The 15,066-nt window shown below is 44.0% G+C and overlaps 1 protein-coding gene across 1 annotated transcript in view; it reads right to left on the bottom strand.

The window, feature by feature from the left end:
* Positions 1-15,066, bottom strand: part of Slc22a3 (solute carrier family 22 member 3) — a 94,425-nt gene that overhangs the window by 37,680 nt on the left and 41,679 nt on the right. Inside the window, exons 2-5 of the mRNA XM_006978025.4 lie at positions 11,943-12,046; positions 5,173-5,327; positions 3,873-4,041; positions 2,947-3,064 (exon numbers count right to left, since the gene is read on the bottom strand). Of these exons, the coding sequence (XP_006978087.2) occupies positions 2,947-3,064; positions 3,873-4,041; positions 5,173-5,327; positions 11,943-12,046 (546 nt within the window). The remainder of the gene's footprint in view (positions 1-2,946; positions 3,065-3,872; positions 4,042-5,172; positions 5,328-11,942; positions 12,047-15,066) is intronic.

Below are 15,066 nucleotides of genomic sequence, written 5' to 3'. Positions count from 1 at the left end.
TGTAATCAAGACATTTCCTCACAGGCATTCTCAGAGGCTAACCTCAATCTAGGCAATCCCTCACAAGTGTGCCTGGAGGCATGCCTCCTGGGTGTCCAGTTGGCAAAGCTAAGTGCCACAGTAGGTAACTGTGCTTAATCATTTATTCGTAGAATAATAACATTGAGGCTATATTTTGGATGCCACCACCCTTCTGATTTGCTCTCCCCATAACTCTCATTCCCAGCAGCTGGACTACAGTTCTGATGATCTGCAGTTGAGTCTGAGACAAATGAGGATCTCACTATTCACACGTCAGTGTCCCAAGGATGGCACCTGTGACCCCAGAGTTATATGTTTATGTGTCTATATCAGAGAGAGATGTTCCAAGATGCAGTTCTATGGCAGCTGAGATAGCCATCCAGGGGGGAGGGAGAAGGTAGAGCAGAGAAACCTCAAGTTTGGTCACAAGCCAGCAATTAAGGGGTCTATGTGATACATGGACAGAGATTCATTAACCTATTTTTTCCTATTTTAATATGCTTGAAATTTTCTATATTAATCTCCCCCCATAGGGGCTAGAGAGATGGCTTAGCAGTTAAGAGCACTGGCTGCTCTTCCAAAGGACTCAGATCCAATCTCCTACACCCCTGAGGTAGCCAACAACCATGTGTAACTCCAATCCCAGAGGCTCTGATGCCCCCTTCTGGCTTCTGTGGGCATTACACACATGTGGTGCGCAGACATACCTGTAGGCAAAACACCTATACATATACACCTTTCTTTTTATTAAAACAAATTTAAAAAAATAGGTAAAAAAATTATCATTAGACTAAAACACACAGAAAGAGTAAATGTAGATTTGGTAGCAAAATGCTAACAGGAGAGCTAGGATACCACAATAAATCCCTTAGGGAATCAAGTCTGGCTGTGGATGGCAACCCCTTGCCTATTTGGCCTTGAACACGAACCACGATGACTCAGAGGCCACTGCCTCTTCAACAAGCACCGTCATGTAGACCGCTGAGATCTCCCCTGCTAACATGACCTTCACCGCGAGTCTCCGAGGGCAGTGTTGAGCCAGACAGCACTGTGTGTGGAACAGCACATCGGTCTACACTTAGATGGCTGCAGCATTTTATCTCATGAGCCACCAGCAGGCAGCTGTTGTTTCTAAGTTCTCACAAACCTTGATCTGGATCTTGCACCCCTGGGACTGTGTGCAGAGTCTTCAGCATGCTGCTAAGTGGATGGCAGACATATTTGCTTAGCCATTAACACTAAGGGCTGGAGAGATGGCTCAGTCAGTCAAGTTCTTGTTTTGCAAGCAATTGGACCTGAGTTTCATCCCCAGGATCCAGGTAGAAAAATGTCAGGCCTCTAATAGTAGCTTTGGGGAGGCAGAGGCCAGTAGACCTCTGGGGGTTTTCTGGCCAGCCAGCCTAACCTCTTTGGAAACTTCCAAGCCAACAAGAGACTGCCTCAAAAAGAAAGGTGCCTGGTGCCATAAAAACATCTAAGGTGTGTTCTCTCACATCAACATGCACACACATACATCCACACATGAACGTGCACCCACATACACACACACACACACACACACACACACACACACACACACACACACACACAAAACCCTAAACACACACAATCATAACCTCAATCCCACTGTGAGGACCTACAGTGAGATAAAAGGAGGTTGACAGAGTGGTGGACTATTTCTTCACCTAAAAGAAATTCCCATCTCAAATGTTCAAAGGGTAACAAGAATAAGCAGATCTTAGCAGTTCACGATTTTTAGGTCACACTGCCTCTTTGCTAAACATTTCAGTTGACTAAACCTGCAGCCTTGTTCTTAACTAGTGTGCAACATTGAAAACTGGTCTATCAACACCTTCATAAGTAGAGTGGCTACTGCTTGCCATATCCTGGAAGAAGGGAGGAGGAGGCAGGGATGAGGGTGGGGATGTCTACCAAGCTCCTGAAGACTCTGGAGAGGATGATGAACCAACCAAATCCCAGTTTTTCTCAGCAGATTTTTTTTTAATCAGAATGTCCCTATAAAACAAGTGGAATTCTATGATGAAAAGTGTCGGAGGGCTAACATTCTTCAAGGTTTAAACCAAGATTCCTGTCTTCTAAAAATTGTTCTCTACTCTTCCTGTAGCGACAACCCTTCTTTACTCTGCGCTCACTTGGCCTATGCACGCCCATTGATTCTTTATATGTTTATTATTCAGAGGTTGTTTGAAACATGCGCTGTATCCTAAGCTGTTCATCACACCTTCCAAAGCACAAATAATGAGCTGCTCATTTTCTGTGTTCCTCTTTGTTCTAGAATGGGGAGAGAGGGAGGTTAGGAGTGAGGACAGGGACAGAGTCATCCCGAAGTGTTTGCTGGAGAAGGAAAGGAGAGAAAGAAAGTAAAGGGGGCGGGGAAAGAAAAGAAGAAAGAGAGGGAAAAGAGAGGGAAGGAAATACTAAGTCTAAAACTCAAATATTGCATTATTGCTCAAGATCTCGTGTGAATAAATAGCATTTTTAAGGCTGCCGTAAAAACAAATCTTCAGGCTACAGCTATGGCTCAGTGGTAGAGAGCTTGCCTGGCAAATGCAAGACTCCAGGTTCAATCCCAAACACGGGCGGGGGTGAAGGGGAATAAGAGCAACAGGTAGAACAGAATCCAACTCATTAGAAAGGTTCAAATGTTGAGAAAAAAATCACTAACTTTTATAACCAAGGTGACTGAGGAGACACTACACATCGACAGTAAAGAACAGTGGTTCAAACACTTGAGGCTGACTATCAAAATGTGACCTGAAAAGATCAATTAACCTCAACTAAAAAGGATAGTCAGATGTTTGATAATGTACATGCATAGTTTTAGGAAGGAGAGCGAAGCACAGAAGTCATAAGGAATTACTTCGCTCAGTTCAACAATTTATCACCGGTGGTGACTAACATTACCTCCGAGTAATTTGGCGAGAGGTATTTCCCATTGCACTTAGCCACATGCCTCAGGATCTGCAAAGCTTTTTCTCCTTCCTTCCGGGTGATCAGCCAGCGCGGAGATTCAGGAACCACCCTGTCGAGGAGGGAAAGGACCCTTGAATTAGGTTAGAAATCCGAAAACCCAAAAGCTCGTGAGTTTTTCTAGACAAAAGGATCTGGCAGCGATTAGCTTACAAGTTAGCACAGTTCCCAGGATTGCAAAGAGGCTCTCAGAAATGAATTTTCTTTGCAAATTTACAATGAATGGGAAAAATACTAACTTAGCTACAAAAAAAAGTTTCTCCACAGCACATAGCTTTTGCAAGCACAGGGAACCCCACAGTTTTGTGTCTCTGATTACAAATATGAAAAGGATTAGGGCTTAGTTCACATCTAGGAGAAGTCTTTACCTTATGCATGAAGCCTGATTTATCCACACATTAAAATACAATGAGAGGAATAAATTATATTCCACCCTCTCCCAAGAGTCAAATGCATACATTCGGAACATCTTGATCATTTATTTCTCTGACATTCTTAACCTCCTATTCATCAAAGAATGTTAATTTGCGTAATGGATTTTTTTTTATCATATTTAATCTGCATGGCGAAATAACTGAGTTTGTTATCTCATAACTCCCATGAAAGCATTGCAAAGGGATAAATCACAATGCAATTACTTCACCTGGAATTTTGTATTGGGGTATTTTACTATTGGTGGTGACAACTGTCAGTCAAGCAGCCAATAAGCTCTGCACATTGTCAAAATTCTCTAGTAATTCCCTAAACCAAAGGCATTCTGGGGATTTAGAAATCTCGTCTACTGCCTTCATTTCTGTGTTGGTTTGGCTCAACGTTCCTGTGCGATGGGATCAATACAATAATGACCAAAGTCACATTACCAGTAATAAAGGAGGAAGAGGAAGCTGGGCAGCGAGATGGCGAGCTGGATGCCCTGCCAACTGGGGATAAAGTAGGCAATTCCGGGCAGGAGGATGATCCCGAGGGTGAAGAACATCTGAACCACTATTCCCACAATCCTCCTTTGTTTGGAACCTACTATTTCCGTCACTGGAGGAAAACAGACACAAGAGATTAGGGGAGTTCCCAGCCAACACCAAGACAAACAGACTTGACACCTGTCAAAAATCTGCCTGCACTATCGGAACACTCTAGAACGTAAGGACATGGAGGCTTCCATAGGTGCAGGACTTCTGACGACGGTTCTCCAGGTACCTTATGTGCATTTCTCCCACTTTTCTCTGCCCTGATCCTCAGGCTGCCAAGCCAGCACCCTCTGGGTGTGGTTGAGGAATGCAAGGAACACCTGTGCTGATTTTAGGTCATCTCAACATGGCTGTTGTGAAGGCCATGGTCATTATCAAAATAAACAGCAAGCCAGCTCAACCTTACCACTGAAACTCTAAGGATGTGTACATGATAGTCTCTCTGGGAGAGCTGCCACGGATATCAGACTCTGCCAGTACTTTCCACCATCCAAGACATTTAGATTAGGAAACCCCTTTGTCTGACTTTAACCGATCTGTAAAATCCACCTGGGAAATTTTGTCGCTGGAATCCTGACCTCCTCTGCACCTTCCCACTAACTGGTTTTTCTGTTTTCATCATCCTGAGGCATGCCAGCTGCCTTGTGGCTGCCCTAAATTCAGTTTTGAACATCCACATAGACTTGGGTCATGTTAAAAATGCCCCACACTTCAGTTATCCCTCTGTTCCAGCCAGTGACTTCAGCCCTTCCCTGTGCCCTCCTTTCTCCACCATCAAAAGAGCTTCAGGTATGTAAAGCATCCTGTAGGGTCTCCCACAGGAGTCATGAGAGGGATTGGAAAGCCAAACATCTGGGACAATGCTATCAGATGACCTTTCTTATTGCTTTGGTCATAAATTCTCCACCACTTAATGTTGGTGGCTGGTTTGGACTAGAATCAGAGCCAAAGGGAGCAGCCTAGATCAAAGTAACAGAAGCAAGGGACCATGTTTCATATTCTATATCTGGTTCCCAATTTAAAACAGCATTCCGGTCTCCGTAGCAGCTGGGATCCCACCCCAAGTCCTTGTCCTACTTGAGGAAGCACTGCAATGAGGTCTCTGGGTTTCTGGGGTTTCATGGTGGGAGGTGCTGAGCTAGGCCCCTCCCCTCTAGTTCTCGCGCAGGAGTGGTTGCAGCCAAACAAGTCTTACCAATCACGAAGCAGGTCATCCACGCCCCCTTTCCAAACACACCTTGCAGGAAGCGGAAGATCACAAACACAGAAAAGTTTGGTGCGAACGCCACCACGACCCCTGTGACGCCAACACCGAAACAGGATATCAAGTAAATGACTATCCTGCCGTACCTTCATGAGAAAGAAGAGAGAGAGAACCTTAAACATGGTCTTCAATATAACAGAAATGAGTAAATGACTATCCTGCCGTACCTTCATGAGAAAGAAAAGAGAGAGAACCTTAAACATAGTCTTCAATATAACAGAAATGGAATGAGACAGGATGCAAAAAGAAGTCAAATGTACAAGAAAAAAAATATGCGTCCTCTGTAACTTACCATCGCGGTAAACAATATTGATAATAATACCTATGAAACCAGATGGAACCAAATGGAACTCATCTCTGGAATAACATTACACAATGAACAGCCCACAACACGTCCCTTGAGACTGGAGATTTCCCAGCCGTGACCCTCTCTACCATGCTGCTCTTTGCAGTTTCCCTGTTGGCCTGGCCCTGACATTTGCTGTCATTTTTGTGGGTGGAGTATCAGGGAGGCAGGGACACAATGAAGCGGCCGTGGCACATTACAGAAGCCTCCATTTAAATCTTGTTCCATCCAGTTAGCAGTCATGACCTTGGGCAAACTCCTCAGCGCTCCCAGACTCAGGTTCTGCTTGCTTCCCACCCAACCCTTTTCCCTAGTGAGTGGTAAAGAGGAGCAAATGGGATTCTATAAAGTTCCTGATCAGTGTGTGTTGTTATTAGGTTTTTGTGATTTATAGAACTATAGCTAAATAGTTTAGACAAATTGGCAGGGTGCTGTGGTCAGTTTCCCAGTCTGCCGTGAACTGATTCCAGGAGTCTCGCCAGGTGAGGGGCTGACAAGGAGCTCATCCTGCCCTTTGAGAGCTTTCATTTTCCTTACAAATTTCCGCAACATTCTTGCTTCTGCACCTTTGCATTAAGGGCAGAGATGGAAACAGCCTTAATTTATCCACATGTGTTAAAAGTCAACTCTGTTTTTCAAAACAATAGTAGGTTCAAGCAGAATTTAAGCACAAAAGACAGAGTTCCCAGGCACCCCTCCTTCCTTTCAAACATGCACAGCTTGCCCTATCGCGGACGGATTCCTCCGCTGAGTGATGCTCTGTAACAATTAATGAGCTGGAGGTGACACACCATTACACAAGTCTACAGCTCACACTAGGGTTTCGGGGTTCATTTTCCAGCGCTAGGGATCAAACCCAGGTCCTCGCCCAAGCAGAGCAGGGGCTTTGCCACGGAGCTTCATCCCACCCAAGGTTCACGCTTGTGTTGGACATTCTGTGGGACACATCCACCCTTCCGCATCCTACGGAAGAGTCTCGCGTCCTGAACTCATTGCTAGTAGGGATGCAAAAATGACGGAGCTCGTTATTTGTTCTTAGCAGTCATTCTTCATCCCAGGTAACTGCAGACTTCCCCACTGTCTCCATAGTTGGCATTTTTCTGGACTGTTCTACAGATCTGTAGGAATGTTCTGAGATTCTATAGGAATTGTACAGTAGGTAGTCTTTTCAGACTGGCTCCTTGAACTCAGTTAGCAATGTGGGCTTAAGTTTGTTTCCTCCATATCTTTTTAGGGTTCCTAACTTGTTTCTTTTCAGTGTGGAGTACTATTCCATTCACCTACTGAAAAACATCTAAGCTGCCCCAAAGGCTGGCAATTATACATAAATCTGCTGTACAGTCCACATGAGAGTTTACATGTGGATGTACATTTTCAGCCTTGTTGGGTAAATACCAATACTATAATTTCTAGTTCTATGCATTTAGTTTTGCAAGAAACTGACAAGCTGGCTTCCTCTCTGCTGTGCCATTAATGTGACCCGCCAACAATGAACAACAGTTTCTGTGGTTCCACACACTTGCTAATACATTGTCCTGAATTTATTTAGTTTTAAAATTGCTAAGTGTATGGGTTTTTTTGTCTGCGTGTATCTCTGCACCATGTGTGCAGTGCCTGCAGAAGCCAGAAGAGGGCACCTGATCCCCTAGAACTGGAATTACAGATGATTGTGAGCTGCGATGTGGGTGCTGAGAATTGAACTTGGGTCCTCTGGAAGAACCAGTGCTCTTGACCACTAAGTGACCTCTCCAACCCTTATCCTGTGTTTTTTGCATCTGTGTTTATGAAAGCTAAAGGCAGTATGTTCATCTGGTTTTGGCAATAAGATAATGCTGACATCACAGAGTAAGTTCGGGAGTGTTTCTTCTCCTTTATCTTCTGAAAGAAATGGAGACAAGTGTGAGTAATTTATTGTCTATGTGGTAGAATTTACCTGCTCCAAATCTGAACCTGGTACTTCCTGTTTAGGAAAGTTATTCACTATTGACTCAATTTATTTAATAGACATGGGCCTATTAAAATAATTCACTTCTTATATGAGTTTAAGTGAATATGTCTTTCAAGGAATAGTCCCCCTTGGTCTTGGCAAATCTGGGGCCATAGAGCCATTTACACTGTTCCTTTTTTATGTTTTTCATAGTCTATGGGTTTTGAAACCATTTTAAGGGATCATTAATTTGAATCCTATCTCTTTTTCTCTTAGTTGGCTTGTCTAAAAGGTTATTAGGTTTGGGGGCTTTCCAAAGAACCAGCTTTTGACTCCATTAATTTTCTCTACTGACTTACTGTTTTAAATATCTTTGATTTTTTGGTTCTAATTTGTGTCATTAACTTTCTTCTGTTTACTTTGGATTTAATCTGGTCATCTTTGTTGTTGTTGATACCTAGTGTATACACTCAGATTGTGGGTTTTAGATCCATCTTATGCTCTAGTAAATATATCAATGCTATAACCTCCCTTGTGCATTATTTTTGATGCACCCATAAAATCTGATGAATTGTTTTTATCTTCACTGTGTTTAAATATTTTAAAATTCTCTTGAGATTTCTTCTCTGTTAGCACAAGTATGGATGCTTAATTTCCAAGTATTTTGGGGGTTTCCAGTTTCTTGTTACAGATTTATTGTTTAATTCCTTGGAGACAAAAGATTAAATGTGGTATGACTTTCTATTCCTTTAATTTTGTTAAAATGTATTTTATGGCCCAGAATATAACTTTATTAATGTCTCTCACGTATTTAAGAAAAACCTGTATTTTGCTATTGTTGGATGACATGGTCTGTAGATGTCCAATATGTCCAGTTGACTGATGGTATTGTTGAAGTCAGTTACATCTTGATTATAATATTGTGTTGGTTGGATTTTCACATTTCAGATACGAAGTATTCCAGTCTCCAACTACAGTGAGGGATTCATCTGTTTCTCCCTGTGCTTCCTTCAGTCTTTGCCTCCTGTATTTTGATACTTTGTTGTTAGGCACATATATGTTAAAGATTGTCCTGCTTGTTATAAATAATAAATTATTGTAAGTAACCCTGTGTTTCCCTGGAGAAGCTTATCCTTCCTAGTATTAGTACAATGAGTTCTACTTTGTTTTGGTTGTTCTTAGTGTGCTATCCCAGTATTAATATAATGAGTTCTACTTTGTTTTGGTTGTTCTTAGTGTGCTATCCCAGTATTAATATAATGAGTTCTACTTGGTTTGGGTTGTTCTTAGTGTGGTACATGTTTCTCCACTCATTCACCCTTCACTGTGGGCATCCTTATATTTAAAGTGAATAACTTGTAGGCAACTTACTGTTGGATCTTGTTTTGATCCACTCTGAAAACCATTTTGTTGAGACTGGGTCATGGGCTGGGTGTAAGCTCAGGTAATAGAGTTCTTGCTTGGAATACAGGAAACCCTATATTGGACATGGTGGTATGTGTCTGTGACCTGGAACTTAGTAGGTAGACACAGGACAATCAGAAGTTCAAAGTCACCCTTGACTAAAGAGCAGTCAAGGCTAACCTGGACTAAAGGCTAACCTTGACTGCATGAGACCCTGCATCAGGGGTAGGGACCCCTCGCTGATGTTAGAGTCTGCCGATTCATCTGGGCTGGCTGGCCATCAAGCGTCAGGAACCCTTCTGTCTCTGTCCCACCCTCCTGCACCGGAGTTACAGCTGTGCACCACCACACTCGGCTTTCATGTGGGTTCTGGGGATCCAAACCGAGGCCTTGTGCTTGTTCAGCAAGCACTGTACCCACGGAGCTGTCTCCCCACGTCTGGTCTTCTAATAAATCCGTTAATGGCATTCTCCATTTCACAGTGTGTGGTCTTGGGCATTTCTCTTTGATTCTTAGAATTTCCATCGTCGTTTGCATTGTCCATTTTCCCCTGCTGTATTTTATCCACTAATCACTCACCACATTAACCACAGCTTTACGTTTTTCTGGTTTGACAGCCCCTACATCCTTTCCATGCCCATGTCTGGTTCTGATGTGTGCTGTCCCTGTTCAAGCTGTGGTTTTGTCTGCTGGCATTTTATGTTTTGCTTTGCTTTGCTTTTTAGGATGCCCTGTGACTAAACTTCAATTGTTCCTTTAGCCTGTGGACAATGACATTGCAGATATTTTTTTCTTTTTCACTTTAATTGGGATATGGTGATTAGAATTGGACTAGATGGTGAGTAGAATGGGCCGGGTCTCTCTACTTCGCTCCTCCCACATGGAAGGCTAATACTGACTTAGGGTGGGTATTTCTCATCCCTTGGATCTGACACTCATAAACCTGCAGATTAGGTTCTAATTAACCAGGCTTGGTTTGGGAAGGGGGGGGGGATTGTAGTATTTGTCTTCTCTCTCTCTCTCTCTCTCTCTCTCTCTCTCTCTCTCTCTCTCTCTCTGTGTGTGTGTGTGTGTGTGTGTGTGTGTGTGTGTGTGTGTGTGTGTGTGTGTTCTGGGAGCAGGCCTTATTATGTATGAATAGAAGCATGGAGGGATTTCTTCTGACAGTCACCATGAAAGCCTGGTAGACTCACAGGGGTGAAAATCACAAACATGAGGCCGCAGAGATGACTCAACAGTTAGGAGTCCCCATTGTCCTCCCAGAGGACCTGGGCTCTGTTCCCAGCACCCACGCGAGGGCTCACAACCACCTGTAACTCCAACTCCAGGGAATCTGATGACCGCATCTCCCTGGATTTTGCTTTCTCCCTCCCCTCCTCCCTCCTCCCCCTTGGCCTCCTCCTTCCTTCCCTCCTCCCTTTTCCTCTACAGCTGACCTACCCTTAACCATCTTCTCCTAGGGCTTTTCACTCTCTTAGTGTTCACACACTAAGCCTCCTCCAGCAAGTCAGGTCAGGTTTTCATTACCCAGCAGCCTCTGTTCCAGTAAGCGCCAGTTACTTGTATCTGTCTAACTTCCCAATTTGGGGAGCCGCTGCTTGCCCTGTGACCTTACAGCTGGGCAGAGCTGCTGACTTTCTTTATAGTTTGCTCAGCCTCATATTTGTCAGGCCTGAGGGGTGACACAAAGCTCTTCACTTGGAAGTCCCCATCTAGATTCTCAAGCTTGATTCTGGCCCCCACCACACTGTCTTCTTGTAGGTATATTCTGGGGCATGATCTGTATGTCAAATTACTCTGATTGGTCAATAAATAAAATACTGATTGGCCAGTGGCTAGGCAGGAAGTATAGGCAGGACTAACAGAGAGGAGAAAAGAAAGAACAGGAAGGCGGAAGGAGTCACTGCCAGCCACTGCCATGACAAGAAGCATGTGAAGATGCCGGTAAGCCACGAGCCACGTGGCAAGGTATAGATTTATAGAAATGGATTAATTTAAGCTATAAGAACAGTTAGCAAGAAGCCTGCCACGGCCATACAGTTTGTAAGCAATATAAGTGTCTGTGTTTACTTGGTTGGGTCTGAGCAGCTGAGGGACTGGTGGGTGACAAAGATTTGTCCTGACTGTGGACAAGGCAGGAAAACTCTAGCTACAGGTATATGCTGATGAAACTACCTCTCATCCTATGCTGATAGGAGACAGGGTTACTTACAGCTCCCTCTCTTAAGTCTGGCTTGTTCACTCCAAAGAACTAAGTCAGCTGTAAGGGAAGACCCTCAGCCCTGATTAGAGTTTGGGTCCTCTCCTATGTGAAGTTATTTTAGGAGATATGTTTATCGATCATGCAGGATAAAATACATAAGCAAAACACAATTAAAAAAATTAAAGTTACAGTAAAAATATCTGGCATGGTGTTGCATGTCTGCAATTCCAGCACTCAGGAGACAGAGACAAGAAGATTGTGAGCATGAGTCTCACCTAATACACATAGTGAAACCCTCTCTAAAACCAAAAAGACAAAACCGGAAAGTGAAATGAACATAAATCAAAATTTGAAAAATGCAATCTAGTTCCAAACTGCAGCCATTGAGAAAAGAATTGAAATGTACATGAAAATCCCTGAATAATTTTGAAAAAATTTCTTTTCAAAGTTTCAATAAAATTTGTAGAATAAAATATAAGAATTTAAAAAAATTGGAGTGGCTGATCTCATAACTAAATTAACCAAACCCCAACCACTGGACTGTTTTTGAGCACCCTAAATCCACCCCCACCTGACACCTGAGCCATGACATCACTGGGGCCAGTGTTTTTCCTGGGATGCATTCAGACCCACAAGGGCACCTTTTCTACCAAGGAACAAGGAGAGGAAGTTTAAAAAGGAAGGAATTAGTCAAACCAAACAAGTGTGGATGTCCTGGGTAATAGAACAAAAAATTGAATGTAGTGACTAGAAAGCATTCTCCTCCCCATACATAGGTTATATGTTACAGTGAAGCACTTGGTTATCTTATCTATACCTACCTGTCTGCTGCATAGCCCAAGGTGAATGCCCCAGCCAGGAAGCCAAGGTTCAGGATGGCTTGGGTGAGGTCCAACATCCAGGCATTGGCACAGACAAGGTCAAACTGGAGAAAAAGAAATACACATGAAGATACCTGGGGAGGTTCATCTTCAGAACACTCTCTAATATAAGTCAACCATCTTTATAAGAGCTTTGCCTATATATGCCTCACATAAAATTTGAGGATGCATCACATGCATGTATTTACATTAATCTGTGCATACTTTCTTTGTCAGTTTAAATAACTGCAAGGGAATGAATTCCTAGTATACTATAAATACTGATATTTTAAAATAGTGTTGTTAGTTCAATCTATTATATGTGAATATGGCATGTGAATGCTATAGTGACTCCCTGCCATCATCCCACATAATGAGCGTTGTAATTCTACTCACAGTGAACTATACAGAAACTGACATTCAATTTTTAAAACCTTTCTGTGGCAATATGACCCTGAATGTTAAAGGATTTTTGTCATTAATTCAAGTTCTCGAGGGTATGATTCCAATTTTATAATCACGTGTGCGATTATCAGAATAATTGCCCACTGGAGTTAGACACAGTGGAGGCAAACACATCTACAGAAATGTGCAAAGAAACTCAGAAAGCAAACAGATCGCTACCAGAAAAGCTAACATTTTGCTTTAGAAAAGCACCAAGCAGCGTGTACCAAGTATAAAAACCCACACAGCAGGATTCACTTCAGACAGCTGAGCTTTAAATAACGGGCTTAGGGAGAACAGGGACAGACACACTGCACCTGGGGGGTGGGGGGGAGTGCGATCCTCCTAATGAGCCTCCAACAGCCTCTTCCATGTTGTTTGAGTTTAAATGCCCCAAATTGTCTTCAAACCCATGTAACTTTTATAATATAAAAATGGTTCTCCTCTTTGCTCCTTCATAAGAACAACAATCAGAAAAGACTTTTTATACCCCGTATTTATATGGGGTTAATTGAAACTAGATGCCTATTAACACTTTCTAAAATACTTGGGGAGATGTCTGGGCCAGATAGTGCCTGCTCTTCTGAACTCTGCATGCCAGGGGCCAAAGGTAGCTGCTGCATTTCTCAGGCTCCTTTGCCACTGTGGAGCTGCTGGGGTTCAGGGAAGCGGTGCATGATCAGAGGGAAGGGCTCTGCTTCCCGTCTTGATACAGCTCCTACTCCCAGCTGGCTTCAGCAATGGTGATTGGTGGCTGGAGGTGTCCATCATCCAGTGCTTGAGCCCTGGCCTAGCCACATGTGGGCAAAGGGATCTGACCCCACTGGTACTGGCATGGGGATGTCATCAGACTGGATTCAGACTGGATTGAATCCAGTCTGATGACTGGATTCTTGTCATCAGACTGGATTCTTGTCATCAGACTGGATTCTTGGACTTTCCATCAAGAGACAGACAATTGGCCTGGCGGTGGTGGCACACGCCTTTAATCCCAGCACTTGGGAGGCAGAGGCAGGTGGATCTGTGTGAGTTCGAGGCCAGCCTGGGCTACAGAGTGAGTTCCAGGACAGGCTCCAAAGCTACACAGAGAAACCCTGTCTCGAAAAACCAAAAAAGAGAGAGAGAGAGAGAGAGAGAGAGAGAGAGAGAGAGAGAGAGAGAGAGAGAGAGAGACATTGCCAGAATAGTTGAACCGCAGCCTGTAAGTCTTTCTAATAAATCCCATACATTCGTGTGTGTGTGTGTGTGTGTGTGTGTGTGTGTGTGTGTGTGTGTGTGTGTGTTATAGTCATTCTAGAGTTCTGTTCCTCTAAAGATCCCTGACTAATACACTCTCCAAATGCTCTCCCACGAGGACTCATCATGGCTGTCTATGGTCACAAACCTATAGATGTCCCAATAGAGTTCTTCTTGGGACAATTTCATTTTATCCTTCCTTTCTATGAACTGCTTTCATTCGGATATTTTAAACATTGTCAGGGTCTAGGGGGTGTCTGCATGCATGCTGGGGGCGCATCCATGCCATAGCGCTCAGGTAGAGGCCAGAGGACAAACCCACGAAGTCAGTTCTCTCATTTGCTCTTTCCAGGGGCTCAGGGATCACGCACCTCTACTGCTGAGCCATCTCAACAGCCAAACCCACTCTGCTCTGTGAATTAGAACATGCTGCTCCCAAAACTGGGGGCGGAAGCTCTCTCTCCTTCCAAGCACCTACCCTGCTGTCCCCAGTAGGTGAACTCGCCTAATTCTGGGGACTGAAGGATGCTTCCCTTCAGGACCCCTATCACACTACTTGCTCTCTCTCTCTCTCTCTCTCTCTCTCTCTCTCTCTCTCTCTCTCTCTCTCTCTCTCTCTCCTAATCATCTCCCACTTTAGGACCTGATCACTCATGGGTGCCTGTGATCAGGATACAGTCTTTTCTAATAAGGCACATTTGAAGGGTAACCTCGGGCCGGCCTCATTTCTACAAAGCTGATTTCTTTTGTGCCGATGGTTTCCAGTACCGGGAACACTTCAGACTCGGGGGGTCAGGGGCTCAGCGTGACAGCTCACTGTCAGGTAGCGCTCTTCAGCATCCTGGGGTTGCCACCCCAGGCCTCCTAATCCTCTGCATTCGCTGCACGCTGCTCTACTAGCCAGCCTGGGGTACACTTACTGTGTTTGAAGAAAGGTCAGCGGAGAGTGGCACCTGGGGGCTGCACAGGCTGAGGTCTCTCCACCAACCAGGTACCTGGTGCCTCTGACAGCTCCTCGGGGGACTTAAATCTGACACTGATCAGTAGGCCACCTTAGATGACCAGATTTATGAAGTCTTAACCAGAGACACAAGAATGTATGTCTTTCTCTTAAGAGAGTCAGTGTAGAGCAAGCGAGCCACATCCAATTCTATTTTCAGAGTGTACACATCAGAAACATGTGGTGATATATTGTGTCTCCCAATATATTGTGTACCCTAATAAAACTTATCTGGGGTCAGAGAACAGAACAGCCACTAGTCTAGACAGAGAGGCCAGACAGTGGTGGCACACACACACCTTTAATCCCGTCACTCGGAAGGCAGAGATTCATCTGGATCTCTGTGAGTTCAAGGCCACACTAGGAACAGAGGCAGGCAGTGGTGGCACACGCCTTTAATCCCAG

This window comes from Peromyscus maniculatus, chromosome 16 (assembly GCF_049852395.1).
Source record: "Peromyscus maniculatus bairdii isolate BWxNUB_F1_BW_parent chromosome 16, HU_Pman_BW_mat_3.1, whole genome shotgun sequence".
Taxonomy (NCBI): domain Eukaryota; kingdom Metazoa; phylum Chordata; class Mammalia; order Rodentia; family Cricetidae; genus Peromyscus; species Peromyscus maniculatus.
Note: the sequence above shows the minus strand (reverse complement) of the source record. Positions and strands in the feature narration are given on the sequence as shown.